General features: G+C 37.1%; 1 protein-coding gene across 7 annotated transcripts in view; it reads right to left on the bottom strand.

Moving 5' to 3' along the window:
- Positions 1-25,862, bottom strand: part of drp2 (dystrophin related protein 2) — a 109,047-nt gene that overhangs the window by 34,433 nt on the left and 48,752 nt on the right. For 3 of the 7 annotated variants that reach the window (XM_043258033.1, XM_043258027.1, XM_043258031.1), the window contains 4 exons: positions 15,651-15,819; positions 4,862-5,018; positions 1,406-1,526; positions 312-580 (listed from right to left, as the gene is read on the bottom strand). In XM_043258033.1, the coding sequence (XP_043113968.1) occupies positions 312-580; positions 1,406-1,526; positions 4,862-5,018; positions 15,651-15,697 (594 nt within the window). In that variant the 5' untranslated portion in view covers positions 15,698-15,819. Of the gene's footprint in view, positions 1-311; positions 581-1,405; positions 1,527-4,861; positions 5,019-15,650; positions 15,820-16,480; positions 16,533-22,260; positions 22,409-25,862 lie in introns of those variants that run through there. The other 4 variants (XM_043258029.1, XM_043258032.1, XM_043258030.1 and 1 more) reach the window with 3 other exon arrangements.

Genomic DNA, 25,862 nt, shown 5'->3' with positions numbered 1-25,862 from the left:
ACATGCACGCAGATGACTTTACAGAACCTCCTGTCATGCAGTGACACAGAACATATAAATCATGGCAAGCATGACTCATGACTAAAATAACCCTGACAATTCTACTCAAAATGTCACATATGCAGGGAGATTTAAATATATCCGGAAGCTGACTTTTTTATGCTTTGTGCACACAGTAACACACCGAAGTAATAACTGATGTATGTAGTTACCAAATCAGACACCGCTCCCTTTAAAATCCGATCACAAAAGTGTAAACAGCGATTTGTCTGCATTAATCACTTGTGATCAGGTTACCGAAGACGTATTACCTTGGTAGCGTCTATATGGTCCTGCAGCGAATCAATAAACAGGTCTCCCACAGGCTCCCAGGCGTCCCTCACTCCCTCCGCCTGCTCCAGAGCCACAGCCAGCTCCTCCATGGCAGCCTGGATCTGTAGCAGCCTCTCCAGGGTTCGCTCCATGTGCCGGTGTCGGTCCACGCAGCGTGCCGTCAACTTCTCCCACAGGTCACTGGCCACGTTGGCCTGCTTCCACACGGAGCGACTTACATTCAGCATTCGCCGGCGAGGAGAGACTTCTGTCAAGGAGAGGAGGGGAAGAATAGGGAGAGAAAACAACAGCTCTGATCTCTCCATTATTAATTGCTCCATATGACACACACATTCATGATGACATGTGGATGCAGAATTGGGTTGATAGCCTACATGTAAGGAGGCAAATTCTCATCAGGCATTGACATTTCTATACACCTATCCTGGGTTCATGTGGGTTATAATACGGAGTTAACAGAGCTGCCTGTCAATAGATAGGTATCCATTCGATTAATTTTTTCAATATTGCATTATAAAAGGTGAATGGACATGCCAAGATGCAAATAAACTGTCCAAAATGTGCATTTAATATCATAAAAGTATTTTGCCTAATTGTCCAATTAAAATATTTAAAAAATACATTTACTTGAAAACTTGAATAGCTGCATAAATAATGACCTAAGATTTGTTCACTTGCTTTAAGTTTACATAAGCTAAAAATAAGTAGGAAAAAATAAGACAAAATACACCTTCAAGATCAATCTATGACAACAAACCTTAATATCTAAAGTAGTGTTGCTTATTGAGTTATTTTATGTCTTTTTACTACTATTTATATATTTTCACTGAAAAAAAGACAGTTAATTAAAACTTTTTTATTAATCAAACTTTAATGAAATTAAATAATCTGAATGGAAACGATGCTAGTTGCAATCGCATAATTCTAAGGGAAGCATCCTTGTTTTTGAGCCGTTCACCTTAGCCCCATCATGTGACTAATTATTCTGGGGCCACAGGACCACAGTGTCATGGAGCTTAGTTAAATGTATCAAAACGGTTCATTAGCCACCTTTTATCACTAGAGAACAAACCTTTGCCATCAGGCAATGTCTCCTCCGGCTCCTGGAATGGGTGTTGTGCCAGGAAGGTCTGAGCTGATTCCAACACAGAGTAGATGTAGGGCCCTCTGGATTTGACATCTTCCATGAAAGCCTGCACACAACAACATATGTTTTCCAGTGCGTCACGCTGACATGATCAAACATCACCGCAGAGGCATAAACATGAAAGCAGCCTTACTGGCACACATAAACTAGCTCACAGACACGGTATTGGAGCCCCAAAACATCCATCAACCTCTGAGGTGTCAATCTACTGAACTAAATCTGCTTTTCCAGCTTTACCTGTGTAGATATTGACAGATTAACATTAAAAGGACCCAAAAAATAAAACTTCTGGCATTCCAAAGCTGTATGAATTTCTTTTTTCTGTCAATGCATCAAGATATTAACTGTGTATGTGCAATGGAAATCAATGGTGTCCAAAACTATAACCCAATTAAGACATTATCTTCTGTATTCCACAAAAGTCAGTAAATCATACAGATTTGGAATGGCATAATTAAGCAAATTACATCAGAATCTGTTTAAAGTTCTTCGAAATACCTTTTAGACCTCTTTTTTAACATCTAGGGTCCTACAGAAATCAATTTGGGTTCCTAATGTACAAATATGCCGCTCAAACCATACCTAAACTTTGATGTATATCAATCATGGAGTAAATTCCCTACTTCTAGGCACCGCCTACGGTTTCTTCACTAATCCCTAACGAAGGCGACAGCTTCATTCATTCATTGTGCCATGTTAAATCTCATAGAAATAATACCCCCATAAATAAAGTAATTTATTTGAATGATCAAACAGTTCAATCCTCTTATAGCATAAAGAGAATATCTCCCATATTACCCACAGGAAATACTTAGTGTTACATTTTTATGTCGATTATGGATATTACAAACATGGCTGTGCAATCACATCTGGAATCACCCCAGTAATACAAACAATGTCCTTGAAACCTCTACCTACCTATTTGCAAATTGGTTTCAACTGAGAAAATGTAAGCCTAAATCAAACTGTCAAAAGTAGAAATACACTACCGGGCTGCTGGAAACAAGAGGTCTTCTGAGGGGGTCTTCGTGGAAAGCATACCCTCTTGCCCATGCTATTTCCTGAAATAACCGAGGCCTGAAAATGTTTTCATTCCACTCACTGTGAAACTTTAATAGCAGCTAAACTTCATACTCAAGAGGTCTGCCTTTGGCTGAGTGAACAAAAATAAAGACTTAAGATCACTCATGTATTAATTATACATTTGTAGGAAAAGCCTCAAGAAATGGTTGTTTCTGTCTGGTGATGTCTCTGTTGTTTCTTCAACTAAGTACTCTTAAGTAATGATGGTATCTACTTATGGTTCAAAGACTCAGGGGAAGCGATTACAATTTCAGTCTACACTAGTATTAGGGCAAGCTTCCTTATATACACAGTTTTTAAAGCAAAGTCAATCTATTAAAATCTGTCAACAACCTCAGAAAAATTATCACAGGGGAAGACAAAAAGAGTATGATATTAAAACACAGAGGAAGAAATCCACTTATGATCAATAATTCAAATTTCTTAAAACGCTGTAATTCTCAGCAGAGCAGCATGTGTGATTTTGCTCTCTGCTTTGTCGGAAAAGTTTTAGGGCGATGTGGCACATTGGGAATGCAAACATTGTACATTGCAGCAGTGAATTGGAAAGAAATAGAAACAGTACATGACAGAAGATATGAAGGTACTAGGATGGGGTGCATCCACATGCATATGTGAATCTATATACTACATAAGGAGCCAAAAGTAAGCAGTAATAAGGGGACAATAGGTGAGAGTCAAGAAACGGACAGTGAGATACAGGTCTTTTAATTTGGAGGCTGATTTCACAGTGTGTCAGTCACAGAAAGAAAGAGCTTGCTATTTCTCTCTCGCGTTCACACTCTCTCGCTCGATCTTTTCTCTCAGTACCCTTTTTTTCCCTGCTTTATTCAGCTGACAGCACTGGAAATTGGTGCTAAGATGGAAGCAGTATCCTGCAGTAGTACAGGGCCAATTACAAGGTGTGTGTTTATCTGGGAGAGTGAGTTTGTGAAAAAAAACATGTTTGAATGCAGAACATAATGTGTATGCACAGGAGAGTGGTAAATATTTAATGGGATGGTTCACCTAAAAATGAAAATAAATCATTTACTCACCCTTATGTCTTTCCAAACACGAATGACACAAAAATCTGATATTCACCCCAGCTCTGCTAGGTTCTTGTGAGTTCATGAGAGAAGTAGTGATGTGTAATCCATGAATGAATCATTGCTTTAACTTGTTTGTGGTTTCTGCTTAAATATATGTTAACTAACCACATGATCTGTATAATCTTAGGCCTGTACATTTCTGCAATATGGCCATAAATCACCTTAGATTAGATTACTCTTAATGTTAAAGGAAGGACATCATTAAAATAGTTTGACATCAGTGATCCAACCATAATTTTATGAATCTACAGGAATACTTGCATACAGAAAACAAACATATTATCTTTATTCAACAGTTTCTTCTCTTCTGTGTAGCTTCATAAAATTATGGTTAAACCACTGATGTCAAAAGGACAATTTTAATGTCCCTTTCTGGGCTTTGATTGCTATCTTTAAAAGGTAAGAAAGCTGTTAGATTTCATCAAAAATATCTTAATGTCTGTTCCAAAGACTAACGAAGGTCTTATGGATTTTGAACGACATAAGTGTGAGTAATTAATCACAGAATTTTCATTTTTGGGTGAACTATCCACTTAACAGTAATGCATTCACATCCATTTCTATTTCAAGTTTGTTTCTTTACAAAATTCAACAAAAAAAAGAGAACCACATCTATAATTCTTTCTGAATGCTTTTGTGTCTATTTCTTTCAAAGCTTTGAAGCTTTCATATCCATTAATTTGGCCGCTGTAGTCTTCCAAATTTCCCCATTTGTCTTCCAATGTCAGAAAGAATGTTATACGAGATTAGAATGACTTGAATAAAAGTACTTTTAGGTGAACTATCCCTAAATTGGAGGGGAAAAAGGGTAAACATAAAAGTTGCATCTTAAGCCATTTATTGTGCATGCATCAGTTGGTGCCACTATTCTCTTTGTTCTATTTTCAATGATCTTGCAAGCCTCTTTGTGGTTTATGAACAGACAGGGGTTCAGATTTCCAATTAACATGTTTCATTCAGGTCTACTTTTGCATCTTGATAATGGATTCAGTGGGTTTTTTTATTAGCTTACAGGTGGGTGGGCTCGAATATTTAATGTCATTCTGTCTGAACTCCTGCTGCCATATTGCAGTCTTAAATATTGAATTGATTCTGTTATGTTGATAGATGACAAGATTAACCGTGTTCAGGAGCAAAGTCAGCGAGAGAAAAGATATGCTAATGTGAGGAAAGACAGCGTGAGTAAGTGCGTGTGTGTTAAGCCAACCTGGTGGAACTCCCGCTGGTGCTGCACCGCTCCCACATCACCACCTATGGGCAGCTGCTCGGACAGCTCCTCATCTTTAGCTGTCAGCCATTCGATGATCTCCTGCAGGGACAGCTGGAGCTTCCCGCTGTTGTCCGAAAAGGCCTCCAGCCGCACCCTGCCAACACAGCAAACGACAGCCCGCCACAGGGCACGGACCCATGGTCAAAACTTAGACAGCACTGAGATCACAGCACTGAAATATTTTCCAAATCTAGAGTCTCAGGACATACTGTTACGGAACCTTGTCACCATTTTTGTTTTATTATTTTTGAGGGTTTTGTTACATAGAGAACAGCATATGTTTTCAATGCTGCACAGAACTCATAGTGTAAATTCATTCGAATTTAACATATAATGTGCATTAAAACACGTATATATTGCTTAAATAGTAATATAAGTAAATAATACATATGATTAAAATTGGGTTTTGGTTGGCTGGTTGGTTCCAGCAGGGTTTAGCTGAAACTTGCTAGCTCTCCTAACCTACTTACACTTGTTTTTAGCTTCAACTTGCCTCCATCTCCTACCCAGGCATGTCAAAAGGAGAGTTATGTATGCCGAAGAGCACAACACATCTCAGCATGTAATGAAACAGGAAAGCACGTCTCAACCTATTGCCCCGTATTTACATGGAGGAACTCATGGGACGAAATCTTATCTGTTTCCAGAAATCACATTTTCACAAGGCGATAAATAAAATATAAAGCCAGTCGTTTAGCCACCTGCCCACATGGAGTGGAATTGTTTTACTTCTGTCAGCATCCCACCTGATGCTGCATAGAGAATTAAGAGAGAAGAACCTTGTGATGCAATAACCCCCAGTGTCCCAGCATGCAGCAGACACTCACACCTGCATTATTTTTAGACCATTATATGGCACTCAGGAGCACTGTCAAAGCCCAGTGTGCAGGAAAGACATAACTGAGACAAAGGTATTAAGTGTGAGATTTTTTTTTTGATATTTTTCTTTAAAATACATTGTTTGCATGACTACTGAATAGCCATGTGACAATAAATAAAATAAAAATAACCAATTCTTTGAAAAGCTAATGCTAAAAAATCATGGGTCGTATTAAGTCATGGGTGAACTACACAACATTTGGCTCCAGGCCATTTAGGTTGGTTGCAAGATGGTTGTGATTTTACAAGACAACTGTAGGACATTAACCTATTTCTGTCACTACATGTTTTTTTGCATTTGAGATCATGATTTCATTACTTTCTTTCAGTTTTTGCTGCATTCTGTCTACTTTAAATTTTAACAAGATGCTCAGCCTTTGCTGATAAAAAAAGCGGCTTCACAGCATGATGCTTTCACTGTAGGTATGGTGCTTTTTTGAGGTGTGGGCAGTGTTAGATTTGCAGTACACATGCAGCTTTGAATTCTAGATAAAAATCTACATTTTACATTTTTTGGCTCATCTCAGCATTATTTACCTGGGTCACTACACTGTAAAAAAAATAAAAAAATAAAATAACTTGTTACTCCACTGCCTATTTTTCTGTTGAGTCAACTTAAATTTTTTTCATTACTTAATGTTAATTTAAGTGCTATTATCCCAAACAAGTTATAAGTGGGGTTTTCATCCACATATTTTTATGCTAATTTTCAAATAACACATAAAAATGTCTTAAAAAATCTTGCTATACTGTAACAAATATCGTAAAACATATGCATAAAACTATCATATATATCATGTGAAGTCAAATCTCGTATACTATACTCAGGTCATCAGAGTGAATAATTTGTTTAAAAAAAATTACACAACAGTAGCCGTGTTTCCATGAGAGATCTGTGCCCCTTATACTCAAAGAGTGTCCACGTATTAAGTGTTTCTAGAAGGAAGATCATATAACTTTCCATTGCAGTTTTGCAAATTATTCCTTTTTCAAATTGCTTTTGCAATACATGGGAAATTTACATTTCCATTAGGCATATTTTAAATTCATAATTTTGAAAGTAAAAAGGTTTGAGAACCACTCATTTATGCAACTTGTAAGATCCATAGCAGAGGTCTAAAGAAAACAATCAAATATTTGGGGATGGTGTAGCCTAAGGATCTGGACCAGTGCCCAAACATCTGCAGGTACAAACTCAGACAATCCTGTCTTTGAGCTCTCATCATTGTGCCCTTGAGCAAGACCCCAGGTTACTCCAGAGGGACTGTCCATGTAATATGGAGCCCCTTTGGATAAAAGCTTCTGTTAAATGGCAAAGCAAAAAGGCAGTGATTGTTGGCCTTAGTGTACCTTTAATCACAAATTGACCTTTGGATCACAGATTGTTTTGAGGGATGACTTTTTTCAACAGGGCTATAGTTAAATGTAGCCTCCAATGAGTGATAATTGAAGCGACAGTGTCCACCGGGACATCCAAACACTAATGTGCTTGTTATTTTTAATCATTCGCAGATAGAGGCCAATTGTCAGGCAACCATGCGCTCATTAGGACACCGCAGGCAGATATGGAAAACTCATGCAAACATTTTTTTATTCAGATGAAAGAATATTTTCCAGCAAAACAATGCCACCAAAGCCATCAAAACATGTAGTTTCAGTGATTTTAAATTATTTTAGTAGAAATAAAAGCAATTGTTATTATACACCGCATAATTAGAGAACAAGAGGAGGTACAATGAAAAGAGAGAAGCCAAATAGCAGACCTGCTTCACCTGTTCGGACCTCTATTGTAGTGAAGGAGGGTGGGTACAGCGATCTCTATAATGATGTGTTATTAGACTCAATAAAGGCAGCCAGGCTGCAGACATTTCATTAGAGAGCCTGTGTGTTCTATAGTTGCCTGAAGGCTCCTTCATCATACAGACACAAACACAAACAAGCACACGCACCTCCTCCAATGGTACATAGCACACATTCACACACACACATACAAACACAAAAGAATGGAACCAGAGGAAAATGCTACTCAACCAGCCGCTACTATCAAAGGGTCACAGCTACAGCAAGCTGTAGATTTTTGTACTGTTCATGTCAATGATCAATTGAAGCTCCTGTCTGTTCGAGTTTAATGAGTTCATGTAGCATTTCTACTCAGTGGTAATGAGTTAAACTTGCTTAGAAATAGAAAGGAGGAGTTCTTAAAAGTCCTTTTGTCACACGGCTAGCCTTCAGCTATAATCATCATACAAGGCTTTGATACTCTTTTCATGTATGTGTGTGTTTGTTGTAGCTTTGTAAATTATGTTAAAGGTAAGTGCCTATCAAACACTGGTATAAAAAGTCATTGATGTTATTAAGGCCATTCTTGTTAGCAATTCCAAAGGTGAAAGGTTGAATACATTGGAGTCTAAACTATTGATGACACTATGACACTATGTCAAATTTATTGTGAACACTCCAAAGACAGTGAGATATTCTTCAGGCTTTAAACAAGCTGTGGAGTTCATGCAGGTGAAAAACAGTTAAACCAATATCTAAGATTCTTAATTAAATTTTTCACTGAAATCGCTAAGCAGAAAGCATCATAATTTGTGATCATTTTAATAAATAAAAAAGAAAAAGAACAGAATGATATTATGAAAGCTTGTTTCCACCAAATAAAAAAAAACTTAACTGACAAAAGAAAAAAATAAAGTTTAAAATAAGAAAATCACACTATAAAAGTCAACTCTAAAATATACAATGCAAGTTTGCGGTTTTTAACATGTTGTTAAAAGTGTTTTCTTATGCTAAACTAAACACAGTAGAACTGTGACATATTGCAATTTAATATAACATATTTTATTTTACATTTGCTACCTAATATATTTTTGCAAATGTGATTTTTGGTTTCTCTCTAAACAAAGTTTTAAAAAAAACGTAATTTATTTAAAATAGTAAGGATTTTTGCAATGCTGCAAAATCTCTCTCTCACTTCTGATAACTGTAATACACCCTTGCTAAATAAAAGTATGAAAAAAGGAACAGGATGACTGAAAAATTACAAAATTACAATAAATAAAGCTGCAACTGTGAAATCAAGATCTAATTACCCTTTTTTATTGTTCTATAATGGGTTATCATAGAATATAAAAATCCACCTAATAAATACATATAAATGTAATGAGATAGACCATGAACCTGGCTCAAATACAAGCTTATACTCATACTGCCACTGCACCCATTTACTGGATGCACCTTTTTTCGCTTCTTGTTAGGTTTATCCTCTCAACACATTTGACTAAATCAGAGCAGTTCCTGCATCCAGCGCTCTGGGTACAGGGACACATCTGCCCCTTTATGCTCGCTAGGGTATGATCTGTCCTGTACAGTCAAGCCCCTGTGCTACTAATTCACTGATCCACAGCAAGACTGCAACACCTCACACCTGTGCCATATTTGAGCATTGCACAGCATCTCACCGCCTCGCTTGCCATCACAGATATAGTACATTACATCCAGTAACCCATCCTGCACAGACCGCTGGGTTTCAGCAGCCTTTCTGAATCCTTAGACTTAGACCATCGATCATCTTATCCCTCTTTAAGGCTTTATGGGGATTCTTCCAAAAGCCACAAAATCAAACAATGCCTCTGCTGGACAAGCATACAAATCCTGTGGTCCTTTTTACAGAGGAGAAGAAACAAATAAAGCCCAATGGAATCAGGGCAGGGCAGTATTATAGACCTCTTCGCTTGGCTCCAGGTAGCAAACTCGGGTTAACAAATGGAGATTAATGGAGGGCTTTTAATGGATTGGATTGCAGCGCTGAGATGGCACATGTTGGAGGCATCTGGATCGGTTCTGTTGCGGGAGCTGGATGGCATGTTTGTGTGGGCTGGCTGTGACTGCTAGTGAGAGAGGAAGCAAACAGGTGACAGCTGTGCGCAGTGCTCTGGCAGACTTGTAACGTCGCTTGTTCGATATGAACCATCAGGCATGATGACTAGCGTAGGGTTTAGTAATCAATACCAGTGGCCAATGAGGAGCTACTTTTACAATGTTCACACATGGCAGGGACAAAGCGAGACGTTTTTCGAGGATCATTCATGCCTTTTCAGAGCCATCTGTTCTAAATGACTCTTACATTTATCTATTTAGCTGACATTTTAACCAAAAAAGCTGATTTTGGTGCTTGTATCGCAGTCAGTGCACAGCAGACTTTACCCAGGTTCTCAGGTTCAAAACATATACATTTTTGAACTCAAGCACACATTTTTTTATGCTTGCAGAGATATCTTATTAAATATTATTAAGAATATGTGCTTTAGAAATACTAAAATGTTATCAATATGTTATTAATAAGCATGCTGATAAGCAACTAGTTAATAATGAGAATTTGTTCCTATAATTAAGTGTTACCACTTTCTATGAAGCCTGTATTTAAAATACATTATAAAGGTATTCTTAAGGCATTATAATGAATGCATAACGCATTCTAAAAAAAATCTTATAATACAGTATAATATTTACATATTAGTGAATATACATTTTAAAAGTATGATTATTTATAACACAATGAACACCATATTAAATCTACTTTCTTTATAATAGACTATATCATATCTTAACATTGTTTAAGATCTGCACAATACCTTACAACATCTTGTGAGTGGTTAGGTGCTAGCCTTATTTTTGACTGAGTTGAGTTTTATTTGACTGTTTTCTGGGGCTAAAATTGAGGCTAATGTGAGCTAGCTAAAACTGAAAAAAAACGTAGGATAGGTAGAACGTTGACATACTTGCAAAGTATCCTATACTCAGTATGTCTGTTGAGCAACCATCAAAATAAAGTGTTAGCATGATTAGCAGACACACCACTAATAAGGCTAGCACCTAACCACTCACAAGATGTTGTAAGGTATTGTGCATATATTAAATAAACAACATCAAGATATGATATAGTCCATTATAAATGAAGTAGATGTAACAAGGTATTCATTGTGTGTTATAAATCATACTCTCAAAAGCTGAAATCACAAATACAGAAATATTATAATCTATTATAATTGTTTTTATGCATTTGTTATAATGTCTTAAGAATACCCTTATAATAAGAGCTTCATAGTAAGTATTACCCAAATAATTTAGGCTCAGAGAAAATTTAATTCATTACATTTAATCAATAAAATTCATTTAATATGCCATCACATTTATGTTCCTAATTTGACATTAATGGATTCAATCTGTGCTGCTATATTCAACTAGTTTGTACACTTCATGCACATTAAGGCTGCAACAAAATATCAAAATTATCACAACGTAGCGTGTGTTCAAATAGCAATATGTAAATCGCAATTGCTAGCGATAACTAAATAAATAACTAAATAAAAAAAAAACTAGATTGATGTAGAAAGCGGAGAACAGACAGGTCACATGACTTAATTGGTGTGTGAGTGTGTGTGTGTGTGTGTGTGTGTGTGTGTGTGTGTGTGTGTGTGTGTGTGTGTGTGACACTCACACAACACACAACACACTCTCATAGCAAAACAGTCTGATACATAAAATGCAAACGTAAAGACACAACCCTGTCTCAAACTGACAGATTAAAGCAAAATAAATAAAGATAATACTCATTACTTGTTTGGTCATCTTGCATGATAACCATCAGTGAGGGGTTGCTTCACGGATCACCGAATAACTAAATGCTGAAGATAAGAGTGAGGTGTCTGTTGAGGTCCTATCTCTTTCATTTGTGTTTCCATTTCAGAAGCACCGCCTAAGGCTCTGGGCGCCATTCTCTTTGAGGCCTGTCCTTTCGGTGACACAAGCCTTGAAATGTAACACTGAATGAAAAAGAGGGTTGGGGGATTTCTCAGCGAGCACAGACTCTCAGCCGCAATGAAGCCATTGGCTAAAAAAAGTGATGTGCCATGGGAGAAATGAGCCTTACATTTCAGCATTGCCTGTCTCGCCTCTTTCATTACCCTACATTCTGTTTATAAGACACAGTTAAGCAAACACAATGGGCCGGCGCACAGGCCCTCACATGCATACAAATACCGCACCTGTAATATCAGCCGCTTCCATATATATCATTGTGTATGCATAAACACTCCATTGGAATGCACCATTGGAATATTTCATGTGAGCATTGAGATGCAAAAACGAATACATTTCCTGCATTAGATATGCATCCCGCACAGACGCTTGTATATTCATATATTCACTCACATCCAATAAGGCCTGGCTTAAAACACAAGTTGTCTTTAAGAGACATGTATACAGAAGTTTTAAGGCCAGATCATGGACAGGTATTAGGTGGGACTAAGCAGACATTTGACTTTAACAAGATTTGTTAGAAAAGCCACAAGTCTGAGTTACCTCACTAGTGAGTAAAAGAGAAGTAAAGTGAGGGAACCTGAGACTATGTCTGCTGGTCTAGACTTGGCCAACTGTATCATTAGCTTCCCTGATACTTGTGCCAAGTTACGGATGATGAGTGCTGCCTAAGTACCTGGCAGCATCTCCCAGCGAAAATTTGATTCAGTCTTACTACAATTTCTCATTTCTCTGAGGGACCCCGTGCTGTTGGTTGTTTATGTCAATGCATGATTATTATTTCCTCAAAGACTGCTGGAGCAGAGAATGCAACTGTATCAGCAGTGCATTGTGTCTACCCAGCAAAAGAGAGCAATCCGCTCAGCCCCACGCTGATAGATGAGCACGCCGGACAAGCTTTATTTGATTTAATCCCTACAAACACAGCCGGGTAGACTTGTAGTTAATAATTCATGCACTTCGAAATCCCTTTTGACTCGTTCGTTCATTAGGGTGTCTGAATAGCGGGTTTATTTGCAAAGCCTAGCAAGAAACTCGAAACACCACGCCACCCAACACTCACAAACCTTTCCTTTTTTGTTGCTCTTTATCTCTAGTCCCATGTCATGATGCAACTGATGTGGGTTCCTACCTACAGCCATATGAGGACTGAGCAACCGTCCGGTACAAACACAAATATGTGCATTTCAGCAGTGTTTACCGATGGCTGCAACATATTTCGAAAGTTCCTCATAATGAGTAGACTGTGTCAGAATATGGGCTGTGCTCAAAATAACCATGCTGTGACAATTTCTGTGCTGGACCAGGCTGGTTTTATATGGGAAGGAACCGAGAACTTGTTCCATTTTTTTTTTTTTAATTCCATTAACCATCCTCGAACATGCAATTTTCTGCCAACGTGGACAAAACCCACTAAAACACTCAGACAGTTTTTGCTGTACTGCTATTGATCACAACACTACTGAAGAATCCACAACTGAAAAATAGAATTTTCCATTCTGCCAGATTCAAAAATCAAATGACTCTTGTAATTACAGATCTTTTTAGTAAGTCAAAAACTGGTAATTTGTATGAAAATGTGTAGTTGAAAAAGTATTTTGTTGTTTTTTGTTGAAATAATTAATGCAATTATTCCGCTTTTATATTCGCTTAGCATTTTTATTTGATTTTTGGTTTATATACAAATTTTCAGCAAATTTATGCAGCCTTTAAAAAGCCTGCATATGCTCTTGAGGAAGAATAGTTTTAAAGTAGTCTTTACTTGTCAAATCTATTAAAATTATGTCATCGTTTGGTAACAGACTGCTTTATGAATGTAATAAGAAAATATTTATTCCTCAAAAGAATTGCTAATAAACATTTTATGGAACTAGAATCATTTAAAGTTTGTCAGAATTGGAAGCATTAAAGAATAACTATTTACGTCCCTTCTGGCTGGTGATTAAGCAGAATTATTCTGGTGAAGCAAACTAAATCTTGGTGGTAAGCATAGTCAGGTTACCAGCAAATCAGCATCCAAAACACAACAAATTGTATTAACAAGCAACACTGGAAACCTAAGCAGAAATAAAATATGTATCCCCCTTCTTATCCTAAACAACCTAAAACTCCACCACAAGATACTGTTATGGTTAATGCATTTTTAGTTATCATTCACAGACCCTTATGTTATTCAAATCCTTCTTTTCTTTTGTGGGAAACAGTTGTCTCATATGACGAAAGTCAACGGTAACCAAAATTTGGCTGCCAACATTCTTCTAAATATCTTTTTTTATGTTTCACAGAAAAAAACCCCAAATAAAATACAGATCTGAAACAGCATGAGGTTAAGCACAGGCTTCTGCGAGAATTATCCTTTTAATGGTCAACAGCTGAGAAACGATTCCTGCTGCCCACACAGTTAAACATCTCTACCTTTAATAAATGAAAGAAAATGTAAGCACGTCTTACTTCCAAAACGAGCAAAAAGCCTTGACAGAATATTCCATTTCCTCTCCGTTTCGTAGACTGCACTCAGATGCACAAAGTACATTTATTACATGTCAAGTTTGACATGACAGTGGACCCATTAGCAAAAGGGTTTTTAACATTCTAATCTCCGAGCCTAAAACTCAGAGAAAGGACAGCAATTAGCATGCTGTTAGTGCTCAATCAAGCCTTTTTCTGCCTGCTGTTGAAAAGACTTGGATGAGGCTTTGAGGATGGCTGAAAGGTCACCATGCTCTCCCTTGCCATTTAGTGCTGAGCGTGGAACAAAACAGAACTGAACTGGAATGGCCTTCTATATCTTTCTTTCACCACTGCGAGCTCCGCAAGTACACCCTGCAATGATATCACAGAAGAGTACTAGCTTTAACTTCAAAATATAGCATGATTCAGTCAGTCGTGGTGGTTCAGATGTGTTAATTATTTACAATCTACACAGACAAAGAGATGCTTTAAGCAGATTTAGGGATGTGGGTTTTGAGTCACACCATCAGCACCCACTCACAGCTGCACCATCAAAGAGGTGAGAAACATCCAGGCACGTCTGCAATCAAACATTCCCAGCATGCCTCTGTCCACTCATATACCCCCTCAGCCACATAGCCCCCCGGTCACAGCACATTCACTGCCGTGTGAGTGGACCCCAACGAAGCCAAACATTCTGATGAGAATGACAAAGACAAGCTCTGTTCTGCCCCGCTAGCAAGTCTGTTTGATTTCTTTCACAGTGCTTGAGAAAGAAAAAAACAGCTACAATTTCAAATACATTATTCATGTTGTGTTGCTCTGAAACGCAATCTACAAAAATCAAGACATTAGGCATAAAATAAATAACGCCAGCTCTACAGTCAAGAAAACAGCACTGACACAAGTGAAAACCTTGACCGTAAACCTTTCATTTACCAAAGAAATATATTATTTCCTTCCAAACAAAAATCAAACATAACTTAATTCTACTGAAATGCCTGCCACTGCATTTTACAGATGCCAAAGTTGAAAAATCAGGTGATTAGATGGAAGGGACATCTGTCTGTCAAAACACGGCCAGCTGAAAAAGTCAGTCACCGCAACACTGGTGCAATGTAATCCCAGAGGGTCTTTTATAGAAGCCACTTAGTATTCAATCCATTTCCATTACATGTGATGTTGTATGGCTGTAGTCTTCCTTCAGGGGTGGATGATGTCAGAATACTGACAAGAGTACTTCTACTGCTGGCCATCCTGGGATGATCTTATTACCCCGTGCTGCAGGGAAGATGTCTAAACCAATCACGACCTGCTAAATTTATCCCCAGAGAGAAGTTAGGGTCGAGGCTGTAATTAGGAGGCTAAGTATGTAAACATAGCACACTGCAGTACATAAAGACATACATACAAATGGCATGCAAAACAGCCCAAACTTAATCAATGGTTTCATTAGTGCCTCTGAGACTGGGAGGACTTCAATATGCGAATCTCTAACTGGTGCTACTAAGACAAGGTTAATAATCCCCAGAAGACACTGAACATAATAGAAGAGTGAATAAAAGATGCGCTATACCTGATGTTGTGGGATTTGCGTTTGATCTCGTTCCAGCAGAGATTCATGTCGTGCTCAGGGTGCTTGTTCCTCTGCCCCCTGCACTGGGTGGGCAGCTCCTGCCCCTCAGGATCCACCGCCGACTGGCAGGGTACACAGTGGCATCCCGGCCACGAGGGCCGCCCTGCAGCTAAAACACACAAGTTTATGTTAAAATAAAATGTAAAAAAAAAAATTGAGAACTTGAGTTTTGTCATTTTCAAAAATTTGTTTGTTTTAAAAGATTAGTTCACTTCCAAAAATAAATATTTCTTGATAATTGTCTTTCTTTATACACTTAAAAATTTGCAAATTATGAATTTCAAGGAAAACCTTCCAGGATTTCTCCTTATATTGTGGACTTCAATGGGAAACAACAATGGGAATGGGATCCAAAGTACAGTTTCAATGCAACTGATCCCAGCCAAGTCAGCTATCTAGCAAAACAATTGGTCCTTTTCTAAAAATCATTTATTTGTATACTTTTAAAATCACAAATGCTCAACTTGCACTGGTTCTAATTCATGCATTACATAGTCACTTTGGAGAGGTCATGCGTTGTTTAGAAAACAAAATTTCAAATCAAGTCAAACACCCCTTACCAAAAAGTTAAAACAGCAATGTTGGATGATTTTGATGTTATAGGAAAAAAAGAGATGAAGTTTCTCGCGTTACCCTACCTTTTAAACTGAAGAACACAGATGAAGAACTAACCATGTGTGAACTTTTCATTGTGATTACCTAATGCGTGAAGTCACAGACACACACTGCAGAGCAAGACAAGCATCTTTGATTAAAAAGATTTACTTTACTTTTTTCTTTGAAGCTGGACCTTCAACCTGCTGGCTCCCACTGAAGTCCACTCTATGGAGAAAAATCCGGGAATATTTTTTTTTAAAAAACACAAATTTCTTTTTAACTGAAGAAAGAAAGACATGTACATCTTGGACATGCTGGATAGTAAATTATCAGGATTTATTTTATTCTGGAAGTCAACTAATCCTTTAAGTCCCTGTGTGCGAGGGCGATGGTCAATCGTGCCATTCTAAAACAGGTTCAAATAGAAAACAGTCTAATGAATACAAAAACGTGCTTTGTGTGGACAGCAATGCATTTAAAATCACAAGATGCAACGCTGAGGAATGTAAAAACAAAAACGCAAAGACAAGTTCTGTACGACCTTGACCTTTAGTTTCAGTTCTCGAATTTGATTAGCAGCGCAGTGTTCCAAGTGAGCTGATCCAAGTGAGCTTTACTCCAAAACTTGACTATTTTCTTTGTATGTACTCCACGTTTAGGCAGCCAGTCTGTTTGGTGGAGATATTTACAGCAAGTTATGCTGAAGCTAGTAGGTGGTTGCAAGTTCTTATTATGAGTGAACAGCTGAATCATCTATCCAACCGATTCATTCCAAAACAATGATTCACTCAGAAACTAATAAAGCAATAGGCAAGCACCAGAAACATTCATTAAAAAAAAACGATTATTTCAAGAACTGATTTATTCAAGAATGAACCCCACTAGTGTATATGTTTAGTGTTGTTCATTATGGTGTTGTTCATAATTCTGCTGTGGTAGAGCTGTTTTCATTAGTGTAGCAAATTAGGTAAAATAACTGTGTGTAAAATGAAAGTTAATTTATATTAACTGCCTGTTTATGGAATTGCTGTAGGCTTATAAAAGCAAGATCATACTCACAATGGTTTCCACATCTAATCAAAGCTCCGTTGATATACTGAACAACACCAATCTTTATTTTTATGATGTTGCTTAATTTTCATCATATTTCATTAATTTCCTCTTTACATATAGAGAGATTAGAGGTACAGGAACAATATAAGGAGGAGAATATGGCTGACTCAAAAAATTTGCAACACATCAGCTAGCGGTAGTAGGAATGGAAGTCCCACTTTTCGGTTAAACGAGCTGATTGCTTTTTTTTGACAAGTAGTTTTAGAGATTTGTTCTTTTCCAATTTAAGCAGATAGGAGCTGCACAGTACTCGAAATGCCTGCTGCCTAGGAATGATCTGCCGGGAGTGTTGCCAAGATGGTCGTTGAGTGAACGGCCTTGCGTTAAAGGGACTTTGTTAGAGGTGACACACAATTACAGGGAGTATAAGAGGTGTGTTTTTGAAAGTGACCTTAGCCAGATTTGACTCACACATCAGGCCACATCTACAACATACAAATGATTATAAATCAACAATGATCCCTCAATTACAACGACAATCAAAAAATGAACAAGCACAGGAACAAACAAATTCCAACAGGATGCACCTCAGCTGATCCCTGAAGCACTCGGCAGATAAATACAATATGAGTAATGCCTGCAGGTCACGTAAGCTCTGTTTCTCTCAGACAGAGCCAGAGTAGCAGTAACGCTGCTGTTACTTAAAGCATTGCTGGAATTCAGCACACGTCCAGAGCAAAGGGACAGAGACACAATCATTCCAGCAAAAGTCTCATGATTAAGGAGCTTTCCCTCAGTCATGAAACCCCTTGTGTCTCATTCAGTGCGGCTGTCAGACTCCCTATATGTTCCTCTCTGTGCCTTTCAGTAGCCCCAGGGAGGGACAGGCCATAGGGAGCGCTGGGACTTTTCTAGATGGAGTTGGGTCTAAGGTCTGACAATGTCAATGTCAAATTTTAGGGATACGTCAGGTATATAAGCTATATATAACATCACCTATATATACATTTAATATATGCTGGCTGATATTTTATTGTATCTATTTTATTGTTTTAAATATTGTCAAATTTTTAAGCAATGTTTTTGACGATTTTATACCATTTTAATGTTGTTCCATTAATTCATGTCAGCCCTGTTATCCCTTATCAAACCCCTTGTAAAATAATGCACATTAACATAAATTCTAGGAAGTTATTTCGCCTCTCAACCAGAATTCCTAATTAAAACACAAATAAGTTTCTCTAACTCTTCTATAATATTTTATTTTTGATGATTTATGAGGGATTACTGGGGGGCATCATGCGATGTAAAATTAAACAATTACTTCTTACTTTTACAATGTAAAGTTCTGCTCACTTTTCACTTGTACAATATGGGCTTTTGTGAACTTCACTATTAGCTAGCAATTAGCAAATTAGCTTGAATTCATAAAACCTAGTACTTTTTAGAGGTAACAGGATTTGACCTGGGTAACAGGGATGACTTTGATTAGGTTTGGCCCAGTTTTCAAAGATTGTCTGTGTCAGATTCAAACATTTTAAAGGTCACTCTCGGTATCGTATTGAGCTAATGCCTATATCTGTTATGTGCTTGAGTTCATGTCTGTCCTTATTTGGTTTAGCTCCGGCTCTCATCTCCGTTCATTCTGATCACCTGTGTTATATTACTTATATCGTTCACTCCTTGATTTCCCTGTTTATACGTGTTCACTTTCTGTCTGTTCATAGGTCTCAGACTGATGTTAATGTTACTTTAAATGGAATTTATGCGTCTATGATAATTAAATGCAAAATTAAAAAATCTTTACATCTACTCCTTTTTCATGTGCGTTCTCTACAACCACAACCCATGACTATATCATTCAGCATATGAGTTCTAAGTAAACTATAGTATCTGGTAATGCTTGTGCTTCTACAAAAATAGTCAGAAAATATTAAATTACATAACCTGAGATGGCACGCTACAATTTCTTGTCATTTTAATGTGTCTTAATTTCATGGACATTTAAAAGATATTGATGAAACTTATAACATTTTTTCAATTTTTCCAAATGGAAAAGGCACCGATTTCGTAGAATTAAAATGTTACATTTATATTGAGAAAATACATATATCCCTGATGACGGACTTTTAAGATTTAAAAAATTGCAATAATGATGTGCATCACAATAAAGTAAACAATAATAATGATTGAATACACAATACAGCTGGCAATAATTTGTATGCACATGCGGTACAGTGAGTTACTATATAATGTGATTTATGATGACATATATCCCCGAGTTGTTGTTTAGTCCCATCCCATCCCTGATTAGCCCCATCATCCCACACATCATCTACAGTACTCAAGGCCTCTTCTGGGACCCCTTGCTAACTGACCATGACGACATACTGTCACCTAGTCAGTGCTGCATAATCTCAACCGACATCTGTGCAGAAATAAACACATCCGGCTGTCCTGGCCCATACGGACGTGACACGTAGCCAAAACAAACAGAACCTGAGATGTGTCTCAATGAGAAATTCTGTATGCTATGTTCCCCAGAGCAGGAAGTGAATTAATGCCTCTGCACGGCTCTAATGCGTCCCCTCCTCAGGCGGTTCCTCTTAATTCACTGTCATTTTTCAGTCTTTCTTTCATCTTTCTCTCTCTCTCTCTCTCTCTTTCTTTCTCTCACTGTATTTAATGCAGTGTCTGTGATTAATTCTGGTTGTTTATGGTTCATCAGATATCTAGATGTGGGCATCAGATACTGTTAAAACTCAAAATGGTCAGGAACCAGTGAGGTAAGATCTTTGGTGGAGGGGTGAACGGTTGAGTCAATGCAGGATCCCTTTCTGTTTTGTGTTTATGTGCCATTATGAGTCTCTACACACACCCTCGCCACTTAGTGATTTGTGTGTTTGACAAAATTTGTGCTGAATCGGCTCAAAACAAAAACAGTTGCGGAAATGAGCCTCTGGCGAGGACTTACAGAGAGGCTTTTCCACCAATCAGAGCCGATTGGATGGAACACGATTCGCTGTCCACTGCCAGGACCCTGCACCACTTCTTCTGGCCCAGGCAGCACAGGGACTGGCATGCCTACGGAAATCCTACACCTCCCACTCATACAAACACAAACATGCACAAATACCAACTCTTTGCAGATGGTTCTGTGGATTTCAAATGCACAGCATAAATCTATAAAAGTGAGCCTGGGGCTAGTTGTCACACGGGTGAGTTGTCACTAAGGCTTTATCTCAGCAAGTATATTTGTTTTGAGTCAATTATCCAGTTACGTAAACATGTGTTTTCTCTTGCAGTGGTTTTGTACGTTGTTTTCAGACCTCTTAAAATAGGAATAATTATTGTGAATTGAATTCTTCAAACTAAAATTTGAATATATTTCCGCTGTTGGGTAATCAACTGAAAATTATAAATCCACATTTGCATCATCAGGCAAGACTTTAGGTAGATTTTTAAAGTGTATTTTAAATGATAAAATCTGTTTGGCCAAAACAATGGTTTGATATTTTGTAAGTTGCCTATTACATGTTCACCTTTTCATTTTAATGTTTTGAGCTTCATAATTGGTTTACTGTTTTTTTTATTTATTTATTATTACTATTATTATTTTGTGGAAAATGCATTAAATTGCCTATAAACACTGATGTAATGACAGGCTATTAATATGAAAACTTAAGTATTTTACTGAACATTAAAATGTATAATAAAGATGAAGAAGAAACCAGTACTGAATGTATGCTACCATTCAAAATTTTGGAGTCAATCTTTTTTTTTTTATAATTTAATATGTTAATTCAAAAAGTACACATTCAGTTAAAGTGACAGTAAAGTCATTTAAAATTTTATTAAAGTTACATTTTTATTTAAAACAAAGAATTCCACACAATTACAGATTTCAACATTGATAAGAAGAAATATTTCTACAGCACCAAATCAACATATAATTCATAGGAATAAAATGCATTATAATAATTACTTGTTATTTGTAAATATTTTGATAAGACTTTAGATTACACTTTTTAGTATTCACTACAACCTTTCCCTCAATAAATGCTTAATTTGCTGCTTATTAACAATTAGTAAAGTAGTTGTTAAGTTTAGGTATTGAGCAGGATCATGTAAAATAAGGCATCAATATGTGCTTAATTAGCACTAATTAATGGCTAATATTCTAGTAATATGCATACTTATAAGCAACTAATAGGTGTGACCATAAAAGTGTTACCAATGTTTTATATTATCACAGAATATTACACTTTTATGTGGTTTTTATTTTTAAAATAAAACTGCCTTGGTGAGCATAAAAGAGTGCTTACAAAAACTTTTTAAAAATCCAACCTCAGACGGTAGTGTATATGTACATTCCCTACAGTTAATGGTCTATTGCACTGGATCTTTGCTAGAACAAATAAAAATTCATGATGTAAGTTCTTGTGTAACTTTCTCTTGTATTGCATACATTGGTTTAAACCAAGAAGAAAGAAGGATATAATACAGATACACTTCTTCATTGTATCTCCAGTTGACTTAGAGACACACAACATACAGTATTCAAAGGTCGCAATCAAAGCCGAGCAAGTCTACAGACACACAACGCACACAGAAGGTTTATTTACTGGCCACTACTGACCCACAGAGCTTCAAGTACCTAGTTTTGCCTTCAAAGACCAGTCATTTCCATGTCACTAAAATAAAACACCCAGTTTGTAGCGCAAAGCTTTCTCAAACGCGTTAGAAGCATGAATGCCAGGTGATCAAAGTCTGTAAAGGAGACAGACAAGTCATGTAACATTTAAAAAGCTGACCTTGATAATCTGATTCAGGCCTCGGTTCACTGTGAAAAACGTCTGCTGTTTGAACTCCACATCCACAAGACAGTGATACTTCTTACCTTAGTATAGAGACCAGAAGCTCTTCCTCTGACACCAGCCCTTGCATTCAAGAGCCTGTCTCTCGTTATATACACATGCGGATCCTCTCCTTTGTCGTCTCCAGTGGGTGAGCTGGGCTTACAGATACGGTCTGGTGTTTATGGTCTGGAAGGAGTGCTCAAATACTGGAGAAGTCCTGCAATCAAAAGCACTATTGTCTCTCACATTCCACATCACACCAACCTGGCTTGTCCACCCACAGGGCCAGGAAAATGCCATGTACACAATCCAGCAGGCTGCAACTGGCTGCCCGCCTGTCTAAGTGACACTCAACACATGGCAGCAGGCCACTGTCCGCCTCTCTGGCCTACCCAGAGTCCTCCTGTTGTGCTGGATATTCCCTACATCTCAAACAAACTCCAACTGACCTCTGTGTATTCATTATTTCCAGTGTCTGGTTGTTGATTAGGGTAAGTACCTGGCTGAACCAAAGGCTAGATGTGAATAGGTTTAGTTGTAGAAGCCCAACTCGGCCAGTTCACCATGGAGATCTATAATACATAGAGAAGGCTATCTCTTAACAATCCCATCCATCTCACTGAGAGTTTCTGATTAATTTGGACGGTTTAACACTGAAAAAAGTATTCACACATGCTCACAGTAATGTTAAAAATGATGGCTTATTAATTTAAGAAAATGCATTTAACACAGATATAGGTAGTTTGATTGATGTAGCTGTTTACTGATCTGGTAAAATTAGTCAAATATTATATAAAGTATACTTATTTTATGTTGAATCTACATGCATTTGATGATGTCATTTTTAAATATATTAATGATCGCACATTTCAATATTCATGGTTAGTCATGGAAAACTGTGAAATTAACAACATATTAATTGATTCACAGCCTTACTATAACATATTGAAAGAACAGCAATATGCACTTTCATTTTATTTTGCTTCAGAGATCACTTACATTCTTTTAAAGTGACGGATATATTTTGCAACATTATAAATGACTTTCATATTTCAAAGTAATCAAATCAAAGAATTAAAGAATAGATAAATGCATCAGTGCTATCAAAAGCGATTAATTGCAATCAAAATAAAAGTTTTTGTTTACATAATGTTCGTACTGTGTATATTTATATTGTATATATAAATACACACTCATACAGTACATATTTAGGAAATATTTACACATATCTACGTATTTATATAAATATATGTAATATACAAGTATAACGTAATAAAATCATTTGACAGCACTAAAATACATGAATCAAAAATATGTCACTGTTTCCGCAAAATATTATGCATCACAACTGTTTTCAAAAATTATAATAGTATGAAATAAGATTATTAGAATGATTTCTGAAGATTTGCTGAAAATTTTGATTATCTTTGAAAATATAAGAAAACTGAACCTTTTAATTGTTACACTAATATTGCAGTTTTTACTGTATTTTTAATCAAATAAATGCAGCCTTGGTAAGCATAGGAAATTTCTTTCAAAAACATTAAAAACTATATTAAAAAAACCTTTTGAACAGTAGTGTACATACACAGCTAATTTTAAATGAATGAGAACCACACACAGTCCTAGAAGTCAAAATCAGCCAACGATGGCAGACGGTGGCTACGGTGCAACTTTGTTTCCGTTTAACGGAGCACAAAAACAGTTTGCCCTACCCCAGACAAGCTATTATCCCCTCAATGACAAACAGTAATTTTCTGTACAAAAACATGCCACATGCACACTTATTTATGGAGGCAGTGCCCTTGTTTTCCACCCTGAAGAGCAGCGTTAGAAATTAGACCTCCATTAGCATTAGCAGTCATTATCCCTGGCTATGGTTGGCTCTGTGAGATGACAGGCCATTATTCCGGTACTTGCGTAGTGCCACTCTCGTCCCTGTGCATCAGATGAACAATTGATAAGCAAATGTTTTATTCATACGTGTGTACGAGCAGACTTAAGTGCCGAAGGTCTAGCAGTCAAACCCCAGCAGACTACTTATCCATGCCACAGAATGAATGGAGTATTCGACAGCGGTAGCTGTCCCAGATGCAGAAGACCGTTTGCTGGATTGGGAAAGAAGGTGAAGGCTCTGGTCAGGAAGACTTTACAGCAAACACAATCTTCTAAAAGTCTCCAAACTGGATAGCCTCTCCAGTAAAGTAGCTCTTATGCGCCTGACTATCTGAGAAGCCTTTGGGAAATGCTCAGAAAACCGAAGTAGCGACCTAATGTAATGTCGACGTTGTTATTATGTTTCAAGCATGTTTTCTCCATTTGAGCTGCGCTTCAATGTGATTGGAAGGTTAGGCTTATTTGCTCATGTGAGTGCACTGAGAATAAATTTGAATATAGAAATATAAGGTTAGTGCGTTGTAGAGCTCTTGCAGTTTAGTGGCGTGACAAAACGCACTTGACGGCAGACAGCCAGTTATCATCGAGAGGTATTGAAACAATCCAACTTTGCACTTTGTAATATATCAGACAAAAAGCTGGCTAAATAACATGGGCAGGCATTTGAGAAGCATATTAAAGAAACAAAACACAGCCAACAGACTGAAGCTAATGTGTTATGAAGGCGTGAAAGTTTGTGACTGACTAAAAAGAAATTGTCACAATCCGGTCAGTGCTCACGTCACTGAAACTCTGACTCGGAGTGAAGACTTGCATTGAAATTGTATCAGAATAATAGATTCAAAATAGAATAATTGGCAATTTTTACAGTCTGGCAGTTCCAGCACATTGTGCATTTATTAGCATCATAAACATGATGGAGGTTGTGAAGAAATAATTATTGTAGGAGATTACATGTCTTAACATTTTACTATATAAAAATACAGGATGGATGGAAAAGTAAAAAAACAACAGCTGTTTTGACATATTTTTACATGTGTCAGAAAGGAAGACACACCAATTACAGGCTATGGAACCATGTCTCTGACAGGAGTGCTGACAGTTTGTTCTTGCTATGCTAATGTTCTTCACATGCACAGAACTTTTGTTTGGAAGACATGCGAATATATGATATTGCAGCGTATATGGTACACATAAACACTGCAGTCAGACTGAATTTATTTTGGTATTTTTGCATTAAATCCGAGTATGTAAACATATCTGTTTAGCTGACAGATATTGCTTGTTTTGACTGTTTGATGACCTTTACATTCGCTATGTGTGTGTGTGTGTGTGTGTGTGTGTGTGTCTCGCCAAGGCTACATGCATTCATTTGATCAACAGTACATCAAATAAGCAATAAAACAGCGATATATTACAGGTTAAAATTAAAATAGCAGTCTTCAGGGTCAAATAATAATAAAAGTGAAGATGAAATATACTGATCAAAAGTGACTGTAAAGGCATTTATAACAAATGCTTTTCTTTTTAACTTAACGTCAATTGCTGAACTGGATGCTGTTGTAAAAACTTTAAATATTTAAATAAGAAATTATATATACATTACATAATAAGGTTACCAAGTTTATAATTATAAATTCTGAAAGTATGAACCAGATACAACAAATGCAGCTTAAACACAAAAATATGTGTATGCATGGATAGAGAATGAGGCCTATTATGTGGATGTTCACAAGGAAACCGTGCT

This window comes from Puntigrus tetrazona, chromosome 14, assembly GCF_018831695.1.
Source record: "Puntigrus tetrazona isolate hp1 chromosome 14, ASM1883169v1, whole genome shotgun sequence".
Classification (NCBI taxonomy): domain Eukaryota; kingdom Metazoa; phylum Chordata; class Actinopteri; order Cypriniformes; family Cyprinidae; genus Puntigrus; species Puntigrus tetrazona.
This window is presented reverse-complemented; position numbering and strand designations above follow the sequence as displayed.